The sequence below is a fragment of the Drosophila nasuta genome, chromosome X (assembly GCF_023558535.2).
Source record: "Drosophila nasuta strain 15112-1781.00 chromosome X, ASM2355853v1, whole genome shotgun sequence".
Classification (NCBI taxonomy): domain Eukaryota; kingdom Metazoa; phylum Arthropoda; class Insecta; order Diptera; family Drosophilidae; genus Drosophila; species Drosophila nasuta.
In genome coordinates this window covers 3,805,933-3,824,766 of record NC_083459.1, presented here as the reverse complement: position 1 = coordinate 3,824,766, position 18,834 = coordinate 3,805,933, and the positions used below count along the sequence as shown (strand labels likewise).

The following is an 18,834-nucleotide window of genomic DNA, read 5'->3' as shown; positions in this document are numbered from 1 at the left end:
GAAATATTCGAATCTTTTATTTTATTTTACTTACGTTGAAATCAATATATTCTATTAAGTTGGCCCAGAGATTGGATCTGATAATTCAAGACAAGAACTCGAACAATTCTTTTTTTGTAAAACAATGCAATCAAGTAAGAAAACTACAGTCGAGTGTGTTCGACTATGAGATACCCGCTTTCCTGTTTGAATAAAAGCAAAACAGCGCGGTGTTATTCTTAAAATATACCAAATTAATAGTCACAAAAATACTAAGATACACCGTAGGCTATATTTGGTATATTGTTATTCATTCAAAATATACCATGAAGTAATAAACATTTCAGAATGTCAACCAAAGCGGCTTAGATTATATTGCAGTAGCCATATCTACATACATATGTAGGTGTTCATATGGAGGGATAGTCAGACAGACAGATATGTTGATGCTTATCAAGTATAGATTTACTCTATAGGGGCAGAGAGGCTTCCTTCTGCTTGGAAGTTATAGTAGCCTTCTACCCTATGGGTAGCCGGTATAATATATATATATATATATAGTTGAGTTAAAGAGAGCTACGAACGAAAAGCATATAAAATTATCTTGAAAAAAAAAACAATAATTCAAATTTTAAATATAAATATTAATATTAATCAATTAGGATTGGAACTTAGTAGGCATATTAGAATTTGATAACTCCTGTCAGAGATTTGAATTAAAATTTTTTTGTTACAATCGGCTAGTAACACATTGCATAGTAACTTCAAATCCTTTAATAAATTTTTCAAAACAAAGTTCTTCAGAAAAGAAAACTCTTTGAACCTTAAGCTTGTACTTTAAGAGTAATTCTCTATTTGGACTAGACGAAACTCAAATAAGAGGAGGAAGTCAAGTTTAAATTGGAACAACTGTTTGGTAAGTGAATCGAATAGAAGTATTTTTGTGATTAAGCCAAATATAGAAAAGAATCCCAGTTATAAATGTAAGTTACTCTCTTTCGCATAGTTTTAGTAATTTGTAGACAGCTGTTTAGTTCAAGAAGTGGAAACTTCAATTTGAAATACTGTTTTAAATTGGCAACCTTTAATTAAACTTTGTGCAATGTCCAAGTTTGGGATTTGGGAATCGGGTAAAATGCGCAACGCTAAGTGCTTAGGCTTCATTAGCTGCGTTTTTCTGCGGGCTGCGTTTTCGATTTCCATCTGAACCGAACCGCATCGAACCAAACCGGAGTGGAGCGAAAAGCAATAGCCTTGGATGGCCGGCCATTGGGCAACCGGAACCCGGGGAATGTGAATGTTTGAACGGTGTTGATTTTCACACAACACAGCGTGAAATTAGAAATCAACAACATGTCCTTTCACTAACAGATTCAGCAATTTGCAAGAGTGTGTGAGGGTGTCAGAGGGGGGAAAGGGATAAAAGAAGGCGTGGTATAGGCTTCAGGTGTCGCTGGACAAATCAGTTTTGGCTGCAACTGCTGCTGTTGCTGCTGCTGCACTCTGCGGTCAACGTCTGCCGTTGACAGACCAAATTAAAATGTCCTGACGTCATGTCCTTCCATCTAGCTGACAGTCTGTGTCTGCCCCTCTCTCCCCTACTTCTCTTATCTCACTCTCACTCTGTATGTGTGTGTGTGCTTCAGTTAATGACCAATTTGCCAGGCTCTCATCACTCCCACTCAACCGGTCGGTGTGGCAATCGCAACGCAGTCAACAGCCAAAACACAGCCAGCAGCTGTCGCAATTCGCGTTTTTCGGATTTTGGTAACAACATCGCATTCATCAGACTCCCGATTCTCAACTCCCCATCTTCCCTGGTGCCCTGATGTCCTGACTCCCTGACTCCCTGACTTCCATTCCAACTCGCGACTCGACATATTTTGTGCGATAAATCTTAAAGTTACGAAAATTGGCAAGCAAACAAAATGCGGGCCAGATAAGCACAAACAAGACAAACAACAAACAGTCAACAAACAAAAACAGCAACAACAACAACAACAAAAGCAACAGCAATCGCTTCAAGAATTACAACATGTCGCATTTTGTACGAAATTTGAATAAATTTGGATGTTCGTGAGTCGCTGCCGCTAAAAAGTTAGCTCTCAGCTACAATTAACTTTTAAGTATGGCATTTTACAGATACCGCAGATATTGTTGAGATATATGTACTTACATAAGTACACCACGCATAGTCACCCAACCACCCCTTGCTACCCACCCCCTCTCACCCCCTCACATGCAAGCGGCGTGGAAAATAATTTCATGCAATTTATCATGTCAGCAGAGACAGAGTCAAACACAGCGAACCACAAAACCACCGCCAATTGGCAGTACAGCGAATTTTGTATACTCTACAAATAGTTTACCATTTCAGAGAGAAAGATAAACAGTTCAGAGGGCTGGTTGAATTCTACATTTGGGTTAATATTGCAATTACTAAATATTTACATTTTTTATACCCGCTACCCATATTGTAGAAATTTATGTAACAGGCAGAAGAAGACATCCCCGACCCAATAAAGTATTTAAATATTTTTAATCAGCCGAGACGATATAGTCATGTCTGTCTGTCTGTCCGTCCATCCATATGAACATCTAGATCTCAGGGACTATAAGAGATTTGCTATTGATCAAGATCATATCAAGCTTGAATTTAAATTTTGATTTTGCTGACAGTCGGGCTTATTTTGACATATTTCGAAAATAGTTCTATATACTTTAATTTAAAATGTTAAGCGGCTATTTCACAGTCGAGCACATTGGCTGTAGCTTTTTTACTTCTTTTAAAATTTAAAATTTTGAAAATTATATGCCGGATTCTTATATGCGAGTTTGGGTTTATATTTTAAATTCTTTATATTTTAATTTTTATATAGTACTTTATACTTACAATCTGTTTGGACATAATAAGGAATCATTCTTACATAAATGTGTGCATTGGATATAAATTTACAATATTTGAAGATGAGTCTTATAAAGTTCATTAAAATTATTTTCAATTGAATTATTTAACATTGTATTGTAATTTTTAAATATTGTAATGAAAAGTTTAGATAAAATGCGATAAAATTTATTGAATTTATTTACAAGTAAATCACGTTAGTTAACTGTAAAAGAGGCTGAAAAATAATGAATAGAAGCGCTGAAAAATAATTTAGAAACACTAGAATTTGGAATTTTTAACTGGACAACAAAAGCAATCACAAAGCGAACGTACTTCACTTGCGGGGGGCGGTGGGCAGAGTGTGTTCACCAACAAAAGTGCGTGCGATTTCCGCTTCCGCTTTTTGGCATCCATAACGAATTTTTGCATAAATAGAAAGCTCACTTCGTGGTTGCTTCTATTAAGGCAGTTGTTCTTGTTGTTCTTGTTGTTGTTGTTAATAGCCAACCATTTATCTTGCTTAATGAAATTTGCGAAAAATCAAATGTAGAGTGCAGCATGTTGAACCATTTCTGGCCTTTATTAGCCGCCTGCAAAAGCAAGGGCTGCTCCATCTCCATCTCCATCTCCATCATCAACATCAGCGTCACGTGGCACTGAACAGTAACAAAAAATTGGCATTTTCTTTAGTCCAGCCAACTCAAATGCTATATCTTTTGTCTCCTGCTTCTCTGCCTCTAACTCTGCCTCTGACTCTGCTTCCTTGTCATTCATGACTCGCGCGCGTCACGTGCGCAATTAAATTGACGCATTCTTGACGGATTCGTTTGAGGTTCTTCGTGTCCGATGGCCTGAGCCCCTTCCTCTGGCTTATTGTTAAATAGCAACCGGGGAATTGTCAGCACCATTTCAGTTGCTTCCCAATTCCCCCCCTCGATGTGAAACAAGTCGCGTTGACATCATTAATCATGCAAACATTTCATTCTTGATACTTTTGTTACGCTGCAAACTCTTCAAAATGCTGTTTCCCATTGTGGTTCCCTTTTCCTTCCCTCAACTTGCTGGCCAATTGAGCACAGCTCTACGCTGCCAAAGATACAAATCTACATTCTCAATACGCATCGGTCATGGCACCAAGCAAGATTCACTGAGCCATTGACTAGACTTTGCCACAAGTTAGTGTAGCAAAAAAGTAATTCAGCTTAGTATCAATATATGTAAGTCTCGATTCTGATTTCTAACATATTGAAAGTAAAATTTCAGGACTGTCATACTAATTATGATTTCATTTAAATAAACATTTATTTTAATATAAAAGTATATGCTCTTTCGGCTCTTTAAGCTTAGTTGTTTTGCCTGCAATGCCTTGAGGATCTGCACAACTGTTGAGTAGCTGTTGATCACAAGTACCTTAAACAAGCTGCTGAAGCTCTTCTGCCTGACCACGCCCACTTTGCCCCTTCACCTACACTTATATCTTGGTCCGCCGCCTAGTCGAACCCACACACACATTTTGACACTCATATATACAAATTTTTGGCAATCACATTTTTACACTTTCCAATTTACAGCAGCTTACTTTATCAACATATTGCAGTTCTGCTGAACTGTTGAGTAACCGTTGGCTAAATGCACTCTAAGCAAGCTAGGAATTTTTCATGAAGCTCTGCTACGTGACCATGCCCACTTAGTCAATCCGCCTTCACTAATTTGTCGGTCCGCCTCCTAGTCAAACACACACACTCAATATCATCGACATACTTACAAATTTTTGGCATCGACTTTTTTAGTCACATACATAAATCAACTACGAGCAGCTTCCTTAGTCAATGCATTGCAATGTCTTTGAGTTCTGCACAACTGTTAAGCAACTGTTGAGTAAAAGTACCTTAAGCAAGCTAGCCACTCATTGTGAAGCTTTCCTGTTTGACCACGCCCACTTAGCTCATCTGCCCACTCAAATATCTCGGTCCGCCGCCTAGTCAAACACACACACATGCATTTGCCCGACATAAACTGAAATTTTTGGCATGCCATTTTCAGACCCGATCGTTTTCCACGCAACACGTTGAGGATCTGCACAACTGTTGAGTAGCATACACATGCACACATATGTATATTCGTGCACATCGAAGCTTAGCAATCTTTGTAAAGTTATTTTTCTCTTTGCTGAAATCTTCGTTTCTTGCTGAGTGAAGCACAATGACATGCAAATTTCGTACTAATTTTTAGCCACGATTTATTCACGCTTCAGCTGAAACGATTACGAAATCGTTACTAATAGTTTATTTCGTTCAGTTATGCTAATATTATGCATGAATAATTTCTAGAACTACTCTGAATGACTGTAATTACAATAAATATAATTAATTTGATTAAATTCTTCAAATCGTTGCAGTTTTTCTCTACTTTAATATTGATTTCTTTTATTTAAAGTTTTTCCATTTTAACTAGATTTTATTCTAAAAATTGTGATACGCTTTGCTCCGCTATGTTTTATGTGCTCTATAATATATTTTATTTCAAATGAACCAAATATTAATACCAATATCAACAAAATTAAAAAAAATTACTTTTCTCATACTAAATTAAAAAGTTTTAAGTGCGTTTTTTTCAAATGGCCAAGAAAAAAGTCCCTAATTTTGAATAACTTTAAGAAATGTTTTGATTTTTTTAATTTTTATTAAATTTGTATAATATTTTCAATATTATATTTAAAGTATCGTTTAATACAAAATGTTTTTGCACATCAACTTCATTTCAATCCTCATCAAAACAATAAATATTAAACAAATCAAACCAAGACCAGCATTTTATGAATAAATTTTTCCATTTTTACTATGATTAAACTAGACTTTATTCTAGAAACATATTTTTTTTTCTACTATCTGAATAGAGTTGCTTTACTTTTTATTGAAATTTGTTTTAGAGTTTATTTTTGCAGTTGCCACATGATTCGCTGATCATTGTTAGTTGGCATTGGTGAGGAAATCCCCTTTGTGAGTGCAACCGTAACTAAACATTTGGATTAGGCGGCGGTGACCTCTGACCTCTCTCTCTCTCTCTTTCTGTGTGTGGTAGGCAGACTGCGGATTGCCGACTGGCGGTTAACGAAATGAAAGAGGAAGCAGGAGTTAGCCACAAAAACGCAGAAACCGCTAAACAGTCAGCGGCGCCAAATGCAAACAGTTGAAATGCCATTTGCACAGCCAGATTGAGAGGGTTGAGGAGGGGAGAGAGAGAGTTTAGGCGAGACGGCGGGAGAAATGAAATCAGTATGTTGGCTAAATAAATTTCATGGCAAAGCGTAAAAGGGCAATCCTGTGGGATTGTTGCCATCGCTCCTCTGGCCACGATTCCGCAATTGGCAATCGACGCCGCAAATCGCATTTTAAGCCTCGCGTGCGATTAGTTTAATTGCCATTGCAGTGACAGAGGCGGAGGCATAGAAAAAGAGAACAGAGAGAGAGAGAGAGGGAGACGCAACAGGACAATGCAACATTTGCATAGCTGCGGCCGGCAAAACGGTTGCGCGCTCCCTTAATGCGAAAATAAGGATTAACCAATGAAATTTATAAATGCGCCAGCGCCCAGCCAAAAGCTCCAACTGCATTCAGTAGCCAGCAGCCAGCAGCCTGCATCCTTCCTCTTCGCATCGCTCTCTGCTGTGTCCTGCTGTGTCCTCTGTGCACGCGCGTAAATTGAGTGCATAAATTGGCCGCATCTCCAGCTTCTCTGGTTGTGTCGCATCGCCCGACAGGGCAATCTATTTTGGATTAAATCAAATCGAAATAAACGATTTTTAATGGCCAGCACGCAGAGTCCTGCTCTGCTCCTTGTGTTGGCTGCTCTCGGGTCTGGCCACAGTGGCAAAAACGAGGTCATTAATTATTTCTTCAAAAGCAAAAGATAAGCCTGACCAGGCAGTCGACCGTCCAACCCTGGCCTGCAAATTAACCCCCAGGCCATTCACTCGCATCCTTTTTGGCGTTTTGTGTCATTAGCTTAAAAACCCCGAAACCGTAACGCAAAAGGACAATGGTCAGCTGAACAGGACAACAAAACCCTCCACACACACACACACACGCAACTGTGTGTGTGCGTGCAACTGTTGTTTGTGGCACCAGCAGCAGCAGCAGCAGAGTTGACGTCGACGACGACGGCGACGGCGGCCGCATGTGCCACAAAGATTAATTAATCTTTAAGGACTCATTTCGTGTCCTGTTTTTGTGCCTGCCAGCTTCTCACTCATTAGGCATTTCGGCATTTAGACATTTGCATGTGCAGCCGACACCAAAATGAATTTATTGCCCCAAAAGTCCGGCAGCAATTTCAGAGATCCAGAGCCAAAGAGTCCTCTGCCTCTGCCCCCCTCAAGGTCCTCAAACTGGACGCTGACTAACAGCTTCTGGCATATAGCCGACATGAACTGTGACCTCAAGCCTTTATCTTCTGTCCTTTCTACTCCTTCTTCGCATTCTATGAATGTAATAATAACCTCAACATTCAGACTATTCCTTAAGACGTAGATTACTTGAATAAAATTGACAGCATATCAGTTTTATTATATTATTAAAAAAGAAAAGAATAAATTATTATTATTTTACTTTTTTGTATTGTTAATTGTTCGACTTACCTTCTATTAAGATTATGTTGGAATATCTTTATTGAAACAATTAATAATACCATATTGATAATGATATGATTTATACGAATGATAATGACTACGACTTCCTATTTCATTATTGATCTTGATCTCAATGTGAATGAGGTTCGATGCTGCGATTGAAAATAATTAAATACTGAAAATTAAATATTAAACGAAACATTAATTTCTTCCTATTTGAGAATATGAAGATCAACAGTCTAAAAAAAGCATTCACAATTTTGCCATTTTATTACTCTTAATTTAGTTATATTTATTGGATGCCAGTTTAACTTATTTCTATTAAATTTATTGTTGTATTTGCAGTACTTAAATTTCATTTCGTTAATTTCAACTTTAACTTTAAAAAATGTTTCTTTTCACATATAGCAAATTTACTATTATTTATTAATGTTATTTTCAAATGCTGCGTTCAAATATTTTCCGTGTTGCGAATTGAATTTTCTTTTGCAAATCAAGTTAATCCTTCTATTTTTCTTCTCGTCGTGTCTGCTTGTAACCTCATTTATTTGTCTTTAAATAGTTTTTTGTTTTGTTTGCTTACTCTTCGATTGGATTTTCTTTTAAGACTAGCCGCAAGTATTTGTCAGGCTTTCATTTGCAGTCTATCCATTTCATTTGGGCGCCCGTCAGGCATTTATTTTGATTACCAATTGACATTCATTTCAATTTGTTGGTTTCTTATCATAAGCCGCATCGTCATCCACATCCACATCCACATCGTCATCATCAGAGGTGGAGCAAGCAAGATTCCCCTGACCCAACAAATGACCAGCAAAGCTTTTCACCACTTCGTATATAGATAGATATTAAACTAAGCCCACGTCCAGAGGCGAAAGGCAGGGCATAAGATTTCGTTAGATTTCTCTGTGGCATTCTCACCGTTGTCTTTGCCTCTGATGTGGCATCAACCAAAATGGCACCATAACAACAGAGGCATGCCTTAAATATCTGCAGCTTTCCCCGCCGCCCCTCTTAACTTATCTCAGTTTAAGCCAAAAATGTTTGTCAAAGTTTTGTCGCTTGTTTCATGTATAAAATATTTACAGCTGATTATTTGCGCAGGTTAATGTGAATGTGTCTGAGTGTGAGTGTGAGCTGAAAAGTTATCCTTGTTATCCTTTGATGCCACGACTGCGCCATCGACTGCGTTTACTCTTAATTTATTAGCTCGCATACGTGAATTATTGTCGTCTAGAGTTTTCCACTTTCCACTCGCTCTGACATTGATTGGCATCTGGGAATTCCCTTCCCTTTCCTTTTCCTCTAGCGACAAATGCGACCTCGAATGCCAGCTGAGAATATCTCTTTCGTTTAATTTAACTAATTTTAGCAAATATTTTGTGTGGCATATTTCCCAAAACTACATTAGACGTTATTAAATATTCAGTTTTTAGTGCTCAGCATAATTAAATATATTATAATTGTAAGTATAAAATAAGTAATGCATATAAGATATGATTCCAATATGCAAAGTTTGAAAACTAAAACAATTATAATAAATCTAGAATAATAATATGTTTGGCGAATAAAATCTGAAGTCTACTATATATTAGATAACCTGCCTTTCGACTAATAAATAAATAAAAATGCTCGTAGTCTAATAAATAATATATTGTATATAATAACAAATATAACTAAAATGGACTAAAGCCAAGTGGAAGTGATTATTAAAAATGTCACAAAACACAAAAATAATTCTTAAAAACTTGTATTTTTCAAGTATAATTTGATAAATTAAAATCTTTGCACCGATGGAAAACAACTAACTAACTTAAAATGCAAATAGAAGAGGAAAAAATAGTAGTTCAATCCATCAATGCAATAAATGTTTCACTTCATTAAAAATATTGATATATTATATCTGATCTCAGTTGGCTGAATTTAAATTTCATATGTGTTCATGTGTTTAGAATAAAATAAAATAATTTCAATATAAAATATACAAAACATAGTATCAAAGCAATAAAGTTGAAGCCAAAAAGAGTTTGTCAGGTGAGTGAGAAAAATCTTTCGGCCATGCTCTATAATGATTACTGATAGTCCTTAAGCTTTTGCTTCTGAGCACCGTTTGTTTCCTTTCCTTGCTTCCTGTCGCATTTTTATGTGCAAAGTTTGGGCATAAAATGCGAGAAGCTTAAGGATAATAGAGCTCAAGGTGGGAGGGTGGCAGCACAGTTCTGTGCGTAAGAAAAGGAGTTGCGTTTGAAATGATTAATGATGTGTGTGTGGCATAGATGTTAACGCCTCAACACACACACTAACACATACACGTACACACACACACACACACACATTCTCACACACGCTCGCTGGTAAATCGTAGCTTGTCGCGACAAATGTTGTCATAAATAAAAAGCGGCAAGCGGAAGGACTCGACGCTCTGGCAGGCAACATGTAAATAAACATAGACACACACACACACTCACACATACATAGCAAAGCCACTGCTGATTTATAAGTGTGTGTGTGTGAATCCTTGGAGTGAGTCTGTTCAGGGCACATTAACGTCAAATCAGCCGCATAAATTGCGTAAAACGCTCAATTTATTAAACGAAGCATACTTTTCTCTTTTTTTTCTTGTTGCTGTTGTTTCGCATTGTGGCTGGCGTGGGCGTGGCCACGGGGCGTATGCGCGACAAGTGTATTTGCCAGTTAATAAATGTCACACAGTTCTGCGCTGCCAAAATTGCCAATTGTGTATGCATTGGCTCTCATTGCATATTTAAGTAAACGCCTCAATTGTCAGCGAATCCTTTGCGGCTCTGCTTCTCATTCTAAAATCACGGCAACAACTAGCGAACTGGCAACAGCAACAGCAACAACAACAACAACTCTGCTCGCTGGCAACTGGCAATTGGCATTTGGCATTTGGCATTTGGCAATTGCTTGGAACGTCGTCATCAATCGATTTGATTATCTGGCCAGTCTGTAGTCAGGCTGACAGTGTTGTACAGATACACACACACACACATACATATATACAACGAGGACTCCCCTCCATTTGCCGCAACTCAAAAAAGGACTCATAAAAATTTTAAAAACGCTTTCGGGTGCGAGGTTTTTGATTGTGATTGAGACAAGTGCTGACTTCGTCGACTTGGCAAATACACAATGAAAGTTCGCTGCCTTAGCAACCAGTAAACGAAAATGTATCTCTTGGATATTCATATGAGACCAACAAATGGTTGGGAAAATGAAGAAATGAATCAAAACAATTGAGAGAAATATATTGATTGATAAATAGATTTAAATAAATGCATCACAATGTAACAACTTCAAAATATAGTATGTAACATATTTATGTTAAAAAGAGCCAAAACTTTGTCAATCTAGATATCTCAATTTATTATATTGTACAATATATAATTTTATTACAGTTTTTATTTTCATTGTATCATTTTTGTTAGCTTCAACATTGTATTACAAAATGTCCAAAGATATTTACACGAGTTTAAAGAAAGGAAAACAAAAGGTGATTAGGGCAGTTCCTCTCTATTTGAACATATTAACATAGCAAAAACACAATAATATCCAATCATTAAATTCTAAAATTGAGGCTTGCAATTAGAAATTTGGTTTTATATTTTTGTGATCATTTTTAATTTATTTTATCAAAGTATATCTATACTTTTACTTGATGTTCGACTTTAGCTTGTTCCTTAAATATTTTTATATTTATATTTTAGTCTTATATTCATTGCTTATTTTTGCTTCCAAGTCTCTCTAAATGTTTTATTCACAGAGCATTGGACATTTTTTTTTTATAGTTTTCTTCTTATTTTTATTTAATTTACTGTGAGATATTTCTATACTTTAATTATAGTCGATTTTCGACCTTAGCTTGCTCATTTAATATATTCAACTTAACATTTTAATCTTGAATTCAGTCTCTCTTAATATTTCTTCATAGAGCATTGCTTGTTCGCATATGCTCTTTATGCAGATTTCTTTAGACTGTTTCGCGCATTGTTTTGCAATTGCACCGTGGACGTGCTGAGGCTTCCCCTCTCACTTCAGCTCTGCAAGTGTGTGTCTCTGTATGTGTGTGTGTGTGTGTAGGTGTCAAGGGTATTGTCCTTGGCAAGGCAATCTCTTCATCCTGCCAATGTAGCAGGCCAGTCGCCGTCTCACGAACATGAGCGCTCGTTAAACGGATGAGTTAAAAGTCAAAAGCCCTAAAGGATTTTATTTGAATTGCGGTCTGCGCCACCGTTCGACGTTTGCCAGCGCCATCATCGCCCGCCTCCACCTCCTTCTTCTTCTTCACTTCACCCTTCTCTGAACAACGTCAGCTAGTCAGCATCAATGGCATAGCCTTGTCCTTGTGTGGAGCCAACCCTCCCCCCACATCATCAACATCAACATCAACACAAAGCAAGGACCGTGTTGTGTGTGCCATGTTTTATTTAAAGTTTATCTTCACTGCCTTTTTTCCACTTCCTCAGACACTTGCCGCTAATTTCGCGCCAAGGCTGCGGCAAAAAATATGCACAGCATAAAATGTGGAAAAATATTTTGGCGCAAGACACAAACTCAGCTGAACAAAAAAAAAAATCAAAACCCTTTCTGTTTTATTTTTATACCCACTACTCATGGGATAGAAGGGTATTATGACTGTGTGCCTGCAGGAAATGTATGTAACAGGCAAAATAAATATATATATTCTTGATCAGCGACAACAGCCGAGATTATAACATATAGCCATGTCCGTCTGTCCGTTCCTATGACCTCTCAGAAGTAGAGTTATAATTTTTTTGACAGCACTTTTATTTTTCCACGCAGATCAAGTTTCTTTCAAATTTTTGTTACATACAGTAATAACTATAGTATTAATGATTCTTATACCAAATTTAGCTTTCGGTATATTTTAGTAGTAATATACCGCAAAAAAGTATATTAATTTTGGTATATTCTAAGAATAATACCGCGTGGTTTTGCTTTTATTAAAAATGGGTAGCGGGTATCTGATAGTTGAGCACACTCGACTATTCCTTTCGTACTTTTTTTTACGCCTTTGTTGTATTCGTCGGCACGTCGCATTTCAAAGCCGTGTTGAAAAATATTTGAAATAATTGCAAAAATGTTTTTTTTTTTTTTGCTCGTTTTCGTTAACCTGAGTGTGAGATTTTTGTTGTGCGTAGCATTTTGGCTGCGTCTTATAAAACAGATCAGACATTGGCTATAAGGCTTAGACTGAGTTATGCCGAGCACGTTTGCCTGCTGTCGAAAGCCCTTTTAACTGGAACAAACACGTCTCACACAACAGGCCCGACTGCTGAGGGGAAGAAGCCTTTGTAATCTAGCTTGAACCGACTGAGAATATTCCTCAACCTTTAGCGTATCAAATATTTGTAGATCATTCACCGAGTTCTTTTCAAGTTCAAATAAAGTAAGTGAGACTTTTAAATTGTGCTATAAAGTAGCGAATGATTACTCGTCATAACACACCAGGTATTCTTGACCTCCAGAGGGCTAAAATATTTGTAGATCAATCACCGAGTTGATTCCAGTTCGAGTGGAGTGTGAGCCTTCGAGGTTAGCTGAAACTAACGAGTGACGAGGTTAGAGATTAAAATGAACTTCAGCGAGTCGAATATTGTTAGATCCTTCACCTTTTGTTTAATGTAAGTGGGAGTTTAAATTGGTGCCATAAAGTAGCGAGTTAGGTTTAGAATAAAAGTGAAAGCTAATAGCGAATTATTCCTCGTTTCAACTGATCATTGTATCCTTCAACTTCAATGGGTGAAAAATACTTAAAGATTATTCACCGACAAAAGATAACGAGTGACGAATTGAAAACTACGAGTCTAGATAGCCAATCCTTATTAGAGAGATGTGCTTAAAATTAGAATGCACTAATGAGAGTAACACGAAATGACGATCAGTTGCTAGGAATGATCGAGTTACGAAAATAGTCTTGAATGAACTATTTGTTATGTCACAACCCTAATTTTTGCTATTCATAATTGTTTTGCGGGGGTGACGCCAATCCGATAAGAAAAACTCACTTGTCGAAAATGCACTTTTATTTGGAATAGTTGTCTGAAAGTGGGTGGCAAAAATCATTGGGGGCTATACTTATGATTAGGTCTTTAAATTTCTATTGCGAGAGTTTCCACAAGAAAAAAACACCAATTCAAAGGTGATGATCTTATTAATTATAAATCTTATTAAATACATACCATATGTACATACACACACATCACTTTTGGCATTTTAACAAACGCTTTATTTAATTTCACAACTCCAAACAATTAGTGGTAACACTTCAGCCAAACAAATCGATCTTTGATAACACTATCAATTAGAAATAAATGCACGATCATATGAAATGCACATAACCATCGGCAAAAAAAGAACAAGCTGCGATATTTTCATGTATTTATGTCGCAAATACATTTAAAACTAGAATATGCTAGATGAATTTTAAAATAAGCTTTATTTCAAGCTATAAGCTAGATGCATAATTTACAAGCTTTTCCACTTTCAAAAATGCTAGATCTAGCTTATAATAAGCTAAACTGGCAGCACTTGGTACGATGTATGTAATACATACATACATATATAGATATAAAAAAGCAGGGTGATCAGCACGACGAGAAGCTCGATCAGTGTGACTGTGTGTGTTAAAAGGTCACACGGACAATATACCAACTTTGTCGCTTTCGATAACCATTCGATAGGTGGATCGCGACTACACTGTCAGCTGGTTTTTGCTGGAGCTGAAAAGCAATCGATGTTTGGGACCATCGATGTTTTCGCTGTGATCAGTTACCAATACAGTTGTCCATTTTCAACGTTATCCTCAATTCACAGATATAATAAAAACACACGATAGTGGCGAAAGAACAATCGATGTTCAGAAAATTTCAAAAACATCGATAGTATCGATAGTGCCATCGATTGTTTTCCAGCTCTAGTTAGCGCGGTCATATCTGCCATCAACAATAGCTTCATAACAAATAAAGCATTGAAAGTGGTGAGTATATATTGAAAATACTCGTTAGAGAGTTGTTTTAACATTAGTTATGGATTTAATATTGTCATGCTAAGAGAAGGAATAATAATAGGTTCTAAAAATTGAATTGAATTTTGATTTTCAGCTTTTCTGATTGAAGGAACTAAAGAAGTTTTCCCACCATTCTTCGCATTCATGTAAGTATATGCCATGATTGATTTCCTCACACTTATAATTCAGCTGCTCATTAATTTCAGCATGAGCGATCCTTCGATTGGCTCCTCGTCCCCAAACTGGGCAACTCTAATCAAGAATAGCAATGAGTCGGACCTAGGTAAGCAGGCAATACAATTAGTTTGCTACTTCACAACATTTCCTCATCTTCAGAGCTGGCGGACTTTGTGAATCCAGTAGGTACAAATGACTTGGATGTGCCTTTTGAGTTAGCTCAGACATTTCCGCTCCTCATGGGCATTGGAAGTGCGGATCCCACCGGCGGTGGCCAGATGTCGCCCTATGCTCCCGTCTTTCATCCAATGGGATCGTATGCATCTCATCTGCTGGCACTCGAGCAAGCGGCCCAAATCAATCCACAGTCGTTGGGGGGGCCATCGTTGCGCGCTCTCGATGGAAATGTCGAACAATTCTTCGATCGTGCCGAATATAATATGTACGCTAACAACGAGACCAACAACGAGCAACAACAGCAGAAGATGTCGCAAGAAGGCAACGGCGGCGGTGGCGTTTGCGGTGGCGAGTCACGTGCATTTCTAGAGCAATTGGAATTGCTGCCGGATGCAAATGTTTTGCAGCGTGATTTTTGGCGTGGCACCGGACAAGAGGCCGCAATACGCGCTGCATCACAATGCTGGCCGGGACGCGAATGCTTTCGCGATCTCAATCAGCTGATTGCAGCGGTGGCATCTCAAGTAGAAACGGCAGGAGGAAGTCAACAAGCTGCTGCTCCAGAAATAGACAATGACACAAAGTCGACGGCAGCAGCAGATGAAGAGAAGCCGGCAGAAACCGCGCAGCTGGACAAAGATACTTGCAACGAGATGAAATTCGCTGAGCAACAATCGAAATCGCCGCCGCCACCGCCGCAGCGTGAATGGTGGCGTGCTGCCACGTTTCAGCCACAACAGGAGGCAACTTCGTCCGGCTGGAAGCCGTATTCCTATGGCCGACTGAACCCAGGTGCAGAGACAAAAACAAACGACAAATCCTGCGATGATGCCACAAATGGAACAGCTGGAAATTCACCCAACGCAGATTTTCCTAGCTTCGAAGATTTCGCCAAGCAGGTGAGCGACTGCAGCTTGTCCAGTTCGGAGTATTTGTCCACGCTGCGCAATCTGATGATACGCGCCCACAATCTGATGTTGCCGCTGCTGCGCGGTCGCTTCGCCAACATGTCCCAGGTGCAGATGGCCGCCTATACGTCGGCCATACTCGAGGTGACGCCACTGCATCCGAGTATCTTTCTGCCTGCGGTAAGTGTGTGAGTTTTGTTGATTCGATGTTCTTCTGTTGAAGCAGCATTTGTTTAGCATTTGTCGCATCCAGTGACAGCCAGTGCCGGACTCTTTTCGCCTCACCGTCCACACGGTTTCACACACCCGGATCTGGCTCATCTGCAAGTAAGTGTCAATCTCTCTCTTTCTCTCTAATTCTCTTTCTGTTTTCTTGTCTCGTCTCACTTTGTTGCTTGCCCTTAGCAGCCGCGACCGGTGCTCGTCAATGTGGGCACACAGACGGACTATCACTGCTGGTGCATGCACATCAGCATGTTTCCACCGCCGCCGTTGCACATGCCACCGGCTCCACCACAGTCGCAGGCTCCGCTGCAGCCACCGTCGCGTATCCAGTCGAGTGCGGCAGCTTACTATGGCGGATCAAGTGGCGCACGCATGATGGCACCTTGCCTCACATCTCCAGTCAGTTTCTGGGCACATCGTCCCATGGGTGAGTACAGAGTATAATATGTTAATAATAGATTTGTGATGATGACTTATACACTGAAAAAGAAGTTCTTAAATCAAGATTTTGGTCTAAAATGCGCGTTAAAAAACACATCTTGATTTCATGAACATTTCATATACATAGACCCAAGTTCTTATATGACTATAAATCTTATCATAAGACCACAAAAATATTACATTATAATTTGTTTTTTTTTTTTTATGTTCTTCTAAATGTTTGCTAATCACTTTATCATCTATTCGCGAAAAATTTGCACCAATAACGGAATCTCTTCTCTTAGACTTCAATGAAGAAGCGTTCGCGTCAGCTCGTCTAACTGAACTTTATAATAAATTCGATAAATTACAGAATTGTGTAACCTCGTATTTTGGGTCTTATTTTGAGAATCTGGCATTTTTCAGACTTATTTTCTTACTAAATTTGTTCTTAAAGTGATCTTATTTTAATATTTAATAACACAATTTTTTGGACCAATATTCTTGATTTTAGTAGGTAGGTGAATATCGTGTTTGGCTGCCGGCTGTCATTAGCTTAACCATTAACTATTTATCAGTGACTATCAAAGCTCTTAAGTTAATTCTACTCTTTAATATGCTACTATATTGTTTGAATTAACATTAGCATTATTATCAATTATTTAAGAATGTCTTTCTGTATTATGAAAAACAGTTTGTTTAATTATATTTTTGCTTGGATTCTTATACCAAATTCATTTATCAATCATTTATTTCTTAGACTGAAAATAAGTCCGTTTCTTATTTAGTTGCGAACTTTTTTCAATAAGTTTTTTAATGTTTTCGAATTACTATAAATTGTTAGCAAATATTTAAGGACTTACTTCTTAGATTTAAAATTAGGTGCAGCTGTGTATTTTCAACAAATTTTTTAATGCTGATTGACTTTTGACTGTTAGTTTTCTTCATTGCTTGTCTCACTAATTCACTTGCCTCTTTTCTCAGTGGCATCGCCATCGAATCGCGTGATCGTGAAGCAGGTGAACAACATCTTTCTGCAGCCCACGGGCCCGGTGATGCCCATGATGCCGATGATGCACTTTTCGGTGCCATCGAATGGCGGACATGCTGGCGATATGCCATTTGTGGTCTACGACATTAACGATAATTATCCGGGCGCTGCTGCAAGCATGGCCCAGATGATGCCGAATGTGATGAACAATATGCACTTTATGCCACCGGATGCAATGCCACCAACTGGCATTGTCATTCCCCCCATGACCGTGTCGATGCGCACTTTTAAGCCTATGCACGAGACTTTCGCATCCTTTGAGGCGCCCGAGGAGAGCGATTTGAACGAAGAGCTTGCGGATGCGAACTCTGGAAGCGATGCAACGCTTGTGCCCAAGCAGGGCGCAGAGAAAGACAATCGAATAGGAACAAGTCGCAATGCCTACGAGTTTCCTGTTGAAGCCGATGAGGAGGAGCTGATCAAAAGCGAAACCTTCACCAACAGCAATACGACTCTCACAGAGACTGACCTTAATCGTGAGCCAAATGCAAATGCTCAGATCGACATGCTGTCTTCAAAACCTAAGGTGAATGGATCGAAGGCATGCAAGTTATTTTAATAATGAACTTTTTCATCATAGTGATACGATGTTCACCTTTCATATACCTAATATTGAATGAATATTAGAACAGCTTGCCAAGTTTGCTGAATTATTTTAACAAATGAATCACTCTGAATAATAATATAGAAGTTGAAAAATATTCACTGAATCCACTTAATTTTCCTACACAAACATTCTTTGACCAATAATGAACTTTTTCACATACAATTGATTAAAAATTAATAATTTTAATTTGATTTAACCATCAAAAGAAAGAAGACTTAGTATAAAACTATGTTTCAAGATTTCTTTGGCATTACTCGATAAATCTTGAAATAAATTCTAATTTCAAATTATAATAAACTAAAGTTTTTATTTAGTAATAATAACAAAAAGTACATTATATTTTCTTTCTCTTAATATTTTCATTTATAGCAACATCATCTAGCTTCAATTTTCAGATGTTGTCCAATACTAACCACCCGAAATTGAAGACTGTCTGAAGTCACCCCATTTTACTGAAAGGACACAACATTCCGTATTCCACATTTCACATTCCGCATTTTGTATTCCCATTTCTCACTACCCATTTTCCATTTCCCATTTGGCATATTCTATATCATTTCATATTCATATAACGATGTGTAAATTTCAAATCGCTGCATTAAGTTTACGTTTTGAACATTTACGCGAAGCGAAAGGAAAAAGCCGTAACAAAAGTTGTTGGCCCAAGTGCCCAGAGCTCAGTGTGCTGTTCTTTACTACACGACGCCGTGTAGCATGCTCAAGTG

The 18,834-nt window shown here is 38.1% G+C and overlaps 1 protein-coding gene across 5 annotated transcripts; it reads left to right on the top strand.

The window, feature by feature from the left end:
• Nucleotides 1-703: 703 nt before the first annotated feature.
• LOC132796679 (uncharacterized) lies at nt 704-18,254 on the top strand. Of its 5 annotated transcripts, XM_060807932.1 has the most exons (8): nt 704-895; nt 14,639-14,690; nt 14,751-14,827; nt 14,881-15,986; nt 16,044-16,133; nt 16,212-16,458; nt 17,436-18,028; nt 18,083-18,254. In XM_060807932.1, the coding sequence occupies exons 3-8, from the start codon at nt 14,752-14,754 to the stop codon at nt 18,083-18,085; spliced, it is 2,115 nt and encodes a 704-aa protein (XP_060663915.1). In that variant the 5' UTR covers nt 704-895; nt 14,639-14,690; nt 14,751; the 3' UTR covers nt 18,086-18,254. The 5 variants fall into 5 exon arrangements, with proteins under 5 accessions (XP_060663915.1, XP_060663910.1, XP_060663914.1 ...); XM_060807927.1 differs by having other exon boundaries at nt 17,436-18,254; XM_060807931.1 differs by having other exon boundaries at nt 705-895; nt 16,215-16,458; nt 17,436-18,253.
• Nucleotides 18,255-18,834: the final 580 nt, after the last annotated feature.

Bases quoted from the DNA above. Each gene is read 5' to 3' on its own strand.
- LOC132796679 (XM_060807927.1), top strand. From the start codon at position 14,752: ATGAGCGATCCTTCGATTGGCTCCTCGTCCCCAAACTGGGCAACTCTA. The intron at 14,828-14,880 runs GTAAGCAGGCAA...CCTCATCTTCAG, and splicing joins TAGCAATGAGTCGGACCTAG to AGCTGGCGGACTTTGTGAAT. The intron at 16,134-16,211 runs GTAAGTGTCAAT...GCTTGCCCTTAG, and splicing joins CGGATCTGGCTCATCTGCAA to CAGCCGCGACCGGTGCTCGT.